The sequence below is a fragment of the Ipomoea nil genome, unplaced genomic scaffold (genome assembly GCF_001879475.1).
Source record: "Ipomoea nil cultivar Tokyo-kokei standard unplaced genomic scaffold, Asagao_1.1 scaffold0202, whole genome shotgun sequence".
NCBI classification, from domain to species: domain Eukaryota; kingdom Viridiplantae; phylum Streptophyta; class Magnoliopsida; order Solanales; family Convolvulaceae; genus Ipomoea; species Ipomoea nil.
In genome coordinates, this window is record NW_017616630.1 from 2,133,352 (window position 1) to 2,145,868 (window position 12,517).

The window sequence follows — 12,517 nt, forward strand, 5'->3', positions numbered from 1 at the left end:
GGATTCCCTACTAATGGGTGTTAGGTCCTCTTGAGGACATTTGGATTCAACAATAAATCAATAATCGTTATGCTATAGAACCGTGTCCACCTTATAAGATGGACATAGTTCTGTGTTCATAATTACTGAATTATATGTTCATAATTATAAAGTTATATATTCATAATTTTTGAACTTTATATTTCATATTCATAAGTATTGAACTCTATACTCACAATTACGAAACTCTATGTTCATAATTACTGAACTATATGTTCATAATTATAAAGCTATATATACATAATTTTGGAACTTCATATTCACAATTATTGAATCTCTATATCCTCTAATATAAAAAAGCCATAAGAAGCAATAAATGCATCTTTTGGCAAAAATTTCCGCCCACAACAAAACGGTGCTGTATACATATGAAAATCGAATGCAACATTTCCCGCCCACAATAAAAAGGTGACGTTTAAATATGGTACTCCAAAAGTGTTTTTCTTTTTCCGTCCAAGCATTGGTTCTGGCAATGGTAATAAATAACCGTCCAAACCTTGGAATTTTTTAGGCCTTTGTATATGTGAAAGGAGGACTATGAAACGTTTTGCTTAGTCTTAATATTTCCAAGACATGAATCCATCTTCATTGTTCAATACACAACATTACATCTTCAGCCTCTATATAAAGCTTTGTTGATATGAAGATGCACACCGAAATTCACCTGTGATGTACTTCTTATACACCTTGGAAAGCATCCACGAGGAGGAACAGATGAAGAACACAGTTTCTTGAAGATTAAGGTGAGAACACCTGCACAATCTGCTAAAGCTTTACATGTCCTCTTTAACTTTCTTATGAAAAAAATGGAATTCTAGAAAATCTGCACATATAGTTGTTACTACTTATATAATCCTTCTCTATCTCTTTATCATGTTTATCTTGAAAATTTGCATATGGTTACGATTAACATTTAGAGAAAGAATATATATACACGGATTTTGTATTATGAATATTTCTCCTTTTTTTTTTTTTTTTTACATCCTACTCTAAATTAACTTTTAAAATACACAACAAAATGAAAAATCTGTATAAAAACACAATGAAAGCTAACAATAAATCAGTTATTTAAAATATAAAAGTACTAACTTCAAAACAAACTTTGAAAATATAGAATGGAAAAAAATATGTAGAAACAACATTAAATAAAAAAATGAAAGATTAATAAAAAACCAAAAAAATTACGAAGAAAAAATAACACAAAAACATTAAAAAAAAAAAAAGAAATTTAAGATTATAAATATAAAAAATAACTCTGAAAATCATATAAAAACTAAAAAGAATACATGAAATAAGTACAAAGAACACACACATACAAAATGAACAGTAAAAAAGAGAAATTATCTAAAAGAGAAAAATGATGGAAAACAAGTTCAAAAACGTTTCATATTTCAACACTGATTTCACAAATTCTTGGTTTTTGCAAAGATTAGAAAAAAATCATTATTGAGGAAGAACTTCGTATGTCAAAAAAAAAGGAATAAACGCCAGTAAAAGTTCTATGAAATGTTGATGTAAATTATAGATTGAATAGAAGAACATAAGAAATGGAGAGATACACTTAGCTTACCGTATTTTTTTTTGGAGTTGTTTTGCTCTGTATAGGCATACCTCCTAAGCACACTCTGCAGAACCCAGATCTGGTGATAATAGGGGCAGATTAGTGCTTTGTGGTTCCCATATATTCACCTGCGTAATACTGTGAACGGTGAACATGCCACCGGTGTACCATGCATATACACTACAGGTATAGAAAGCCATGTGTGTATTTTCTACATTTGTTTTGAAGTGTAATTTCAGATTCATTTTGCTCTCGGCTAGGGTTTGATTTCAAAGACGTTTTTTGTTCGCGGAAGGTAGTGTAGATCGCATGCAGAATTGAATTTGGTACGGTGAAAAATTGGAACAACGAAAGGAGGAGAAGTGTTTACACGAACTGAACAAGAGAAATCTAACTTGACATTAGCGGTTTTCTAGGCAATCAAAATGGAGAAAAATGTCCTAAATTCTTGAACAATGGAGAGAGGATATGGAGCAGACCTGGAAGAATTGGTATGAAATGCAATCGTTATACCCTACACCACAGTGCGCATAGCACTGTGCACCGCGCGCCTCCCAAAACGACGTCGTTTTGGGAGGCGCGGTAGGAAGTTGCTGTGATTATGTGTATTTGTTCACACAATTATGTGTATTTGTTCACACAATTATGTACATTTTTTATACAATTATGTACATTCTTTTTATACAATTATGTACATCCGAATCAGAAAATTTGTGTGTATTATGTTAAGAGTTGATGTGTATTGTGTTAAAAGTTTATGTTTATTATGTATTACTAGTTTTTTAACGCACTTTGTGCGAATGAGATAATGCCCAATAATTATTTTTAAATAAGTATTCCAAAGTATATCAATGCAATATCATATAGGAGATGTTCATGCATATGTAAATAAATGTTGAATTTGTTTATTTAAATCGATAATTTAAAGTATATAAATGCAAGATAATATATGCGAGATTGATTATTTTTTTTTTTTGAAGCAATATGCGAGATTGATTATAATTGTCACAAAAATAAATGTTTGCAACTTTGTAATAACGCTAGTCTAAATACTTAGTTTTAAAGCGATAGTCTAAATAAATATTACTTTTTGTTTAAATTTCTCTAATTCTTCTTTATTCTTTTTTTGGGTAGCATTGTTATTGTTTTCATCTTCAGTACATGTCCTTTTTTTTTTTTTTTTTTTTTTTTTTTTTATTGGTAGTGTTTCATGTGCAATTAGGTTACTGGTAGCAGCATAGAGGGATTCATCATGCAATGAGATTATGATGTAGGAAGTTTTAGATTTACCTTGCTGTGTATATGACTAAGATTTTAGTTGTAATATGAACTATTTAGCGTACAAACACCTATTGATATTTAGTAGTGGTAATTTTTTTCCTACATGTTTCATGTGTTGTGAGATGTGTGTCGCAGATCATCATGTGAAAGTATTGAACGAAATATTAATATTTATTATATTTGTATAAAATACTTGGTAAATAAATAAATAAATAAATAAATAAATAAAATAAAATAATATATATATATATATATATATATATATATATATATATATATATATATATATATATATATAAAACATGTTTTGTATTATAACTTTGATATTTAATTACACGATAATGTAAAAAAGAAGACAATGAACAATGTAGTGAATATAATAAATTAATAAATTTGAAGGTAAGGAATCTTTGAATTGTAGAAAATAAAGATAATATAACTAATGAAATTATATTTCTTTTAAATTTTTTTATAATGAATATTTTTTTTTAAAATAAAGCATTATAAACATCTAATTCTAAATTAATTAAATGAGGCATATGTATTATTTTTTGTTGTAGCTACTAATTTATTTAATTAATAAGAGTAATAAAGTGTCGTACATACTTTTCTTCAACAATAATGAAATTAATGATTTTTTTTTTAAATTTCCATTCCTTGTTGAGACAAATTGTTTTGTGAGTTTGTCCATAACAATTGCTACAATTGCTGTTAATAGAGGATGATAATAAATAATTCAAAATATATGGTTACAATAGATATTAATATAATAATATAGTAAAAATTAACTTACAAATTTTTTTTAGAAGTGTTCATGCATTGATAAAATTTTGATGTGTAAACTTGTTCAATTGGAGCTAGTAGGATGTTAACATTGTCAATTATTTGAAAAATGATCCTACCGTTTTAGAGTCTATGTGTAATTGTATTTATGATCAACAACTTTGTAGTTAGGCCGCGCAGGTTCGACAATGATGTAAGAACATTGTCCAATAAAAAAATAATAGTATAATATTAGTAATGTAATGTACAATTGTACCATTATAAAAAAAATACAAAAAAAATATTAATACCATAATGGCCTAAATCATTCCAATAATGCAAAAGCATAATTGAAATATTAAGTTTTGTACATTCAAAAAAAAAAGAAATATTAAATTTTGTTCTAAATAATCAGAAGAAGATTAATTTAAAAAAAAAAAAAAAACATAACATAAATTTGTTTTTTTTTTAAATAAACAAATTCAAGAAAATCAAATAATGTTAAAGTAGTTCCTGATTTATAATATTTGATGCTCAACTTTGAATGCTATGTATTTAGTCGAGCTAATTATTTAACAAAAGTTTATGTTAAATTTTATATTATATATTTTTTTAATACATTTTAACATATTCATAATATATGTTTAACGTTGGGTATCCCCCTCTCTCCTGAACAAAAAAAATAATATATGTTTAACAATTATGTCAATTATAATTGGGATGAGGTTTGAACCTAAGACCTTATATTTTTTTTTTGAAAACCTAAGACCTTATATAAATTAAGAGTATGTTAAGAATAATAAATAGTTAACGGAATATTCCGTTACTAAAGTTTAAACTAACGGAATTTAGGGTTATTTAAGGGAAGAAAATAATATAATAGAGGGTAAATAAGGAAAATCATTAAAAGATACTAAAATTAAAATAATATGAACCATTCATTTTAAGAAACAATTAGTACCGACATTTTTTTTGTTCCAGTTAAGGGCCTAACAATATTCGCTTTTATTAGATTTGTATTTGTAGATGTTAGATTATGTGTATTATCTTTTAAAAAGAGTATGTATATTTTGTTATATAATTATGTACATTCATGTATACAATTATGTGTATTCTAGTATAACATTACATTTTTGAACAGCGGGTTTTTTTAAAGAAAAAATTACTGCCATTCACTAGGGCGGAAAATTTCAAAAAAAAAAAAAAAAAAAAAAAAAAACTAAAACGACATCGTTTTGCGTTTGGGCTCACAGTGCAACGCGCGTCGTGGTGTAGGATATAAATTGCCTATGAAATGAGGAAGATGAAACGGCTTGCAACATTAATACTTATGTTTAGGGTTAACGTTTGGGTTGGGCTTTATATTGAAATGGGCTGTACAATGTTGTTGGGTCAATTTTGATTTGTAAGTAGAATCAGGGTTTGGACTGAGTTTTATATTTAAATTGGCAGAAAGTATGATGTAATGACATTATTTGTATTGAAAAAAAATATTATTATACATCTTTTTCAGTAAGTAAAAAAAAAATATAAGCAAGTTACATTGCATACATTTTTAAGTAGAATTAGCGACAAAATTGTTCTTCTAAAGTTTGAATGCATTTTGATAGAAATAAGATTAGTAAGTAAGAATGCATTAATTGTGTGGGTAGATGTATTTATACTTTATTATTATACTTCTATCTTTATTTGTATCTCTATATATAAAAGCATAATGAAGTATTGAAAAAAGGTTATTGTGTATGAAACATGTGGATCTCAGATATCATATGTATAGTTTATTATTATCATATATCCATTTTTTTTTTTGTTTGTTTATTACAATAACCCTGTAAATTAAAATTTTATTTATAGACCGTGCATCGCACGGGTACAATACTAGTTCATAATTACAGAACTATATTTTCATAATTATGTTCACAACTTTATGTTCATAATTTTTGAACTATATATTTATAATTACTAACAGTTTTGGAACCGTGTCCACCTTACAAGGTGGACACGGTTCCACGGCATAATGTGCCTGGATTCAAAATGACTTGGTCATAATTATTCTTTCTTTTTTAATTTCTTTTTCGAGTCGTTAAAAAAAGGTAAATTATATCATGCACCAGGGCATTGTGTGCCCTAGCCAAAACGACATCGTTTTGTATCTGTTTTTGTTTTTTTTTTTTTTTTTTTTTAGAAATTACTTTTTTCGTTTCTGCCATTAATTTCTAAAAAAAAAAAAACAAAATTCCCTGTTTCGAATGTATATAATTGTATAGTAGAATACACATAAATTCATAACATAATAAACATAATATAACATAATACACATAAATTCTTAACAGAATACATATAAACTCTTAACATAATACACATAAATTCTTAACATAATACACATAAAATCTTAACATAAAAAACGACGTCATTTTAAGCAGGGTGGACGATATAACGATTGTAAAAAAAATAAGTACGTAGTTTTAAGTCTTTGCTTAATAAATGTAAATGGCATTAATGTCTTGTGTGCCAAATTGTCAATGTATTCAAGCAAGTAAAAAGACAACAAAGTAAGTTTTGGTTCCTAAACTTTTGAGGTCTTATCACTTTTGGTGCACAATTTTATTTTATTTTATTTTTTTAATTTTGGTGCCTAATTTTGTTATTTTTATTAATTTTTTGTCCTTCTTCTCAAATTGATGGTGAAATGTTGTAGGATTTTATATTTTTATGGGCAAAATTATCAGCCCATAGAAAGATCTTCAATATCTAAACAAAATAAAAATCATATTAAGAGAAAAAAAGGGTTTGCCAATCGTCGACGCTATAAATCCTATAGATACTTTCTGCCCGTCTTCCCCATTATTCTCATCAATCAAACACCTATAGATATGATTTTACAGTGATTTTGTTTAGATATTGAAGATGTTTCATTGGGATGGCGATTTTACTCCTAAAAATATAAAATTTAGCAAACCATCATCAATTTGGCCGAAATGACCAAAACTTATAAAAACAACAAAGTTAGGGCATCTCCAACTCATTTAACATCAAAACACCAAAAATCTCCACCAAATGTCACATCGAAGAGAATATTCTCTACACTAAATTTTATTCATCTCCAACCCATTACACCAAAACACCAAATTTTTACATCAAATATTAGTCTACACTAAAATAATATGGTTTCTCTAATTTTATTATTTCAAATTTAATTAGTTTAATATAAAATATAATTTGTGATGTAAAAAAAATAAATTTGGTAACATTATTTTTATGTTGTTGTTATTTTTGATTTATTTTAATTTTTAATTAATCTATATTCAATATTAGTCTAATTTTAATCGTCTTGACAAGATATTTCAAATGATATAATTTATTTATAATAATATAATATTTATGTTTAAGTATTTAACAAAATATATAAATACATACAATCTGTTGGATGGGATTGCCGGAAGTCAAGCACGCTTAGCTTAACCATAGAGTTCTATGGTACATGGTTGTCATATCCTACTTAAAACCAATTGGTGATAGGTAGGTGGACATTAACCATTTAACCACATCTCTCCATGGTAAGCCACATTGCAACGTCCCGAATCGAGCAGGGGTTGAACTCAGCTAACCCGATCGACGCCAAACACAAACAATAAAGGATACAAAAGATTAACAAATAAAAACATGGGCAAAACAGGAATTAAATTTTTATCCAAGAAATGTCGTGGATGAACAGTGCTGCGCCAAATATGGCGCAACACTGTTCATCAACGCCAAAATATTTGGCGTTATGCTGCGTAGGGGTGTGCAAAACCCGAAAAATCCGACCCACCCGACCGACCCGAAACCCGACGGGCGAGTCCGTGGAGCGAACCGTATCCGAATACCCAACCCGATCCAACGCTACGCTATTAGACGGATGTAAGGGGTTCGGGTGGGAGGCAGTAAACGCTACCCGAACCCGTCGGATTACCCGATAAAACCCTAGGGTTTTTTTCCGCTATATAATACAATGTCGTTTGGTGTATGTATATATATTACTCATTTCATTGAGCGCAGCCGAGCTCTCAGTTCACTCTTGACTCTTCTAGACTTCTCTCAATCTCTCATCTCTCATCTCTCATCTCTCGTTCTCTCTTTCGCTCTGGTCTTTGAGACTTTGAGTCTTAGACTCTTAGCGTCTTACTCTCTAAGACTCTGAGAGTCTTAGTCTCTGTTTGTTAGTCTGGTGGAAGCCCTATTCGGAGACTCGGAGTAGTGACTGGCGGAGTGGTGGAACGGTGGAAGCCCTAGACCCTAGTCCGGTCACCGGAGTCTGGTGGAACTGTTGAACGGTGGAATAGTGGATTCGAAGCCCTTTGTTCTCGAGGGATTAAATCTGAGAAACGAAGTAATTACTAAACCCTATTTACATTTTCGTTATAGATTATTGTGTATTTGTCTTCTTGATTAGGGTTTCTAATTTTTATGATTATGTGGACTGTGATACTTGTAAATCCGTTGAGAAGTTCCGGATTGCATGCCACTAGTCCTTTAAGTTTGAATTTGTGAATTGTGTGATTAGGGTTTCTAATTTGTAACGTAAATATGTGGACTCACTGGACTATGATACTTGTAAATCCGTTGAGAAGTTCCAGATTGCATGTCAGTAGTTCTTTGAGTGTGAATTTGTGAATTGTTTGATTAGGGTTTCTAATTTGTAACCTAATCTGTGGACTCACTGGACTATGATACTTGTAAATCCGTTGAGAAGTTCCGGATTGCATGTCAGTTGTTCTTTGAGTGTGAATTTGTGAATTGTTTGATTAGGGTTTCTAATTTGTAACCTAATCTGTGGTGGAAGCCATACTACCCTAGCCCCTTGCCACTGTGTGTTAAATACTGAAATCCATATAAATGTTAAGCATGATGGTATTTGTGTGGAAGCCATATAAATGTGGGAGTGTGTCTTGTACTCATGTGTGACTGAAATCCATATAAATGTGGGAGTGTGTGACTGAAATCCATATAAATGATGAGCATATAAAGTAGCATACACCTACTTAGCTTGAATGCCTGATTATGGATTTCATTGTAAATTGTAATTTGTAAGTTGTAAGTTTATGGATATGTGACCCTTAAATCATTTATGTGCAATTCTGCATACATGATGAAATGTTCAATTCACTGAATTCTGCCTGTTTAACACTTTAATTGATACATGTGTGTATGTGACAAAGCCCATTCTCTGTTGATGATTTTCAATGAGTGATTTCCCATTCTGTGTCACTGATACTTTCCCCTTTTTAGATGGAAAGTGTTAGTGGTGTTACTGGTGTATCTGGAACCCAACCTGAGTTGGAAGCACCTGCTGTAGAGACTGTTACTCCTCAGTCTTAGCAGCCTTTACCTCCACCTGTTTCAAAGAAAAGGAAAGATGTTGAATCCAGGGCTCCATGTTGGGATCACTTTGAAAAGATCATCACTTTGAAAAGATCAAAGACAGTGATGGCATTGTCATCAAAGGAAAATGTATATATTGTGCAAAAGTGTATTGCTGTGAGACCAAGAAACATGGGACTTCTTCTCTCAGACTTCATGTGGTAAACTGCCTTAAAAATCCTCACTCTAAGGAGACAAGGCAGTCCCTACTCACATTCCAACCTGCACCTTCTTCTGCTGGAACTCAAAGTAGTGAAGGAACTGAAGGGGTGTTGGGTACTTTGGTGTTTGATCAAGACTTGATAAGGAGAGCCTTAGCTGAGATGATTATTTTAGATGAACTTCCTTTTAGGATTGTTGAGGGACAGGGTTTTAGAAAGTTTGTTTTAGTTTGCTGTCCTAGGTTTAAAATCCCTTCAAGATGGACTATCAGTAGGGACATTTTCAAGATATTTTCTGATGAGAGGGTCAACTTGAAGAAGTTTTTTAAGACTAGCAGTCAGAGGGTAAGTATCACAACTGATACTTGGACCTCAGTCCAGAGAATAAACTACATGTGCATAACTGCACATTTCATTGATAGTGAGTGGAAGCTGCAAAAGAAGATTATTTCATTTGTTCCTATATATTCCCACAAGGGGGAAAGTATTGCAAAGGCTTTAGAGAGTTGCCTTTTGGACTGGGGTCTAAAATCAGTGTTTAGTGTGACAGTAGATAATGCTTCCAGCAATGATACTGCCCTAGGATTCTTGAAGAAGAAGTTGGGCTCTTGGGGTTGTACTGCTGTTAGGTGTAAGTATTTGCACATGAGGTGCATTGCTCACATTCTTAACTTGGTGGTACAGGATGAGTTGAAAGAATGTGACAGTTCTGTTAAGAAAGTCAGGGATGCTGTTAGGTATGTGAGGAGCTCACCTGCTAGGTTGTAGAAGTTTAAATCACTAGCTTATCTAATTGGGGTGGAAGCTAAGAATTCTCTGTGTCTAGATGTCCCTACAAGGTGGAATTCCACATATATGATGCTTAATACTGCATTACTATTTCAGAAGGTATTTGAAGCCTATGATGATCATGACAGTTCATTTAAATCTGATTTGGGTGGAAGTGTACCTGATTTCTTAGATTGGGAATCCATTCAATCTTTGGTTATGATTCTGAAATCTTTTTATGAAATGACTGTTAGGATTTCTGGATCATTGTATGTGACTTCTAATACCTTCTTCTCTGAGATTTCTGATTTGTCTTGCTTGTTGAAAAATATGGAGGAAGCTACAGAAGATAGTGTTAAACTGATGGGTAAAAATATGAGGGCAAAATTTGATAAGTATTGGGGTGAGCCTGAAAAAATGAATTTTTTGATATTCTATGCAAATATCTTAGACCCCAGGGACAAAATTGAGTATATGCCCATTCAGTTTAACTAGTTATATGGTGAGGACAAGGGTAAAACAATGTTTGATAAGGTGATTGTTGGCCTTAAGGAGTTGTTTGAAGATTATGTTGCATGCTTCCCTGTCCAGTCTGTTGAACAATCTGAAAAATGTTCTCCCTCAATAACAATATCTGATTCAGTTTCTGTTGGGAGACCTCAATCATTACTGAAATCTCAGATTAAGAAGCAAAATTTGGTGAGTGGGGATTTGTCTAGGAAAAAAACTGAGTTGGAAGTGTATCTCTCTGAGGTTATTGTGGATGAGGATGATTCATTTGACCTTCTAAGATGGTGGAAGCAACAATCTGAAAGGTTCCCTGTCTTATCTAAAATGGCAAGGGATATTCTAGCTGTTCCAATATCAACTGTTGCTTCAGAATCAGCATTCAGTACAAGTGGAAGGGTGCTTGATGCCTTTAGGAGTTCCCTAACTCCTAGAATTGTTGAGGCATTGGTGTGTGCACAGGATTGGCTAAGGTTAAGCAACCAACCAATCTCAATTGAAGAAAATATTGAAGATGTTGAAATGATTGAGAAAGGTATATACTTCTAACTTCCAGCAATGATCTGTTTAATTGTTTACGTTTTAATTTCCATTTTGTTTTTGTACTGCAGAGTTGTGCTGCACATCCAGCACTGGAACTGGAATGCCTACAATTGTTGTATGTTTACAGTTTCCATTAATTTATTTTGAAATCTGAATTTGTGATTACTTATTTACTTATTTGATTTCATGATAAATTTATGCCTCTGTATCAGTGTATCATGTATGTGTATCAATGATTCAAATCAATGTCCCTCGTGAGGCTGGGAAGTTGGAACTGGAAACTGGAAAGTGCTCATGGCTAGGTAACATTTTAAATGTTGCTGCCATTGAGCTCAGGTATCAGTATAAGTACTGACTAAATGTCTAAATGTGACTTCTGACTTCTGACTCACTATACTTATAAGTTATACCTGTATAAATGTTCATTATTGTGCTATGATGATGCTTCCACCATGTTCTCTGAATATATAGAATTGGGTTTGGTATGTTGCCTATGAAGTGTGGTGTATGCCATACTTATTGAGTAGTGTTCCCCCAATCCTAAATTGATATGGAAAAAAAAAGTATCTGAGCACTCTTTGAGTCTTTGCTATTTAAATATAATTCATTAGTTGTTCCAGTATAAGTATTATTCTGCTATGATGATGCTTCCACCATGTTCTCTGAATATATAGAATTGGGTTTGGTATGTTGCCTTTGAAGTGTGGTGTTTATGCCATACTCATTGAGTAGTGTGCCCCCAATCCTAACTTGATATGGAAAAAAAGCTATCTGAGCACTCTTTTAGTCTTTTACAGTTTCAGTTTGTGTGATTGTGTCAATTCTAACTAACTACAAATGTTTTGAACTTATTGTGTTTTTATGTGTTCACTTATCAGGAAGAAGAATAGACATAGAGTACTCTATATTATATTAATCATATATTCATATATTGCTTTTGGAGTTTTGGATATCTGGCTTTCTTTTGAAGAAGAATAGACATAGAAGAATGCTGATGTGCTGATTGGAGACTGATGCAGTGATGCTGTTGCTATGAACAATTAAAATTCTCATTACAAGTTTTAATTTTGTAACTTGTAAGCTAATCTGCTGATTATATGTAAGCTAATTTGTATTTTGTGATTATATGTTTACACTTTTATAAGTTTACTTATGTTATTTACTTATTTTTGCTGTTAAGTAGTTAGTAATTACTAGTTAGTGGCTTTTAGTACTTAAGTAGTTCATTAGTTAGGTACTTAGGTGTTCCATCATCCATGAATAGAATATTTGATTTTAAGTTTTTTACATTATGATAAAACCGAATTACAACACGGATATCCGACCGATCCGATCCAATCCGAAAATAAAAATAATCGATCGGATTAGTCAACAAAAAAAAAAAAAAAAACGGTTAGGGTGGTCAAAATTGAAATCCGATATCCGACCGGGGGTCTCAGTCTGCAATCCGATCCGTCCGATCCGTCCGACTGCACAGCCCTAATGCTGCGGGTTG

General features: G+C 31.5%; 1 protein-coding gene across 1 annotated transcript; it reads left to right on the forward strand.

The window, feature by feature from the left end:
* The first annotated feature begins 2,055 nt into the window (after nucleotides 1-2,055).
* Nucleotides 2,056-10,467, forward strand: LOC109190566 (zinc finger BED domain-containing protein RICESLEEPER 3-like). Its single transcript, XM_019341074.1, has 4 exons — nucleotides 2,056-2,091; nucleotides 8,912-8,983; nucleotides 9,097-9,941; nucleotides 10,044-10,467. Exons 1-4 carry the CDS (start codon nucleotides 2,056-2,058, stop codon nucleotides 10,465-10,467), a joined length of 1,377 nt encoding a protein of 458 aa, XP_019196619.1.
* The last annotated feature ends 2,050 nt before the right edge of the window (nucleotides 10,468-12,517 follow it).

What these genes read in the sequence shown, in the direction of transcription:
- LOC109190566 (XM_019341074.1), top strand. Translation starts at nt 2,056, where the DNA reads ATGGAGAGAGGATATGGAGCAGACCTGGAAGAATTG. An exon ending in GAGCAGACCTGGAAGAATTG is followed by an intron (nt 2,092 to 8,911) that starts GTATGAAATGCA and finishes TCCCCTTTTTAG; the next exon opens with ATGGAAAGTGTTAGTGGTGT. An exon ending in AAAGTCAGGGATGCTGTTAG is followed by an intron (nt 9,942 to 10,043) that starts GTATGTGAGGAG and finishes TGTCCCTACAAG; the next exon opens with GTGGAATTCCACATATATGA.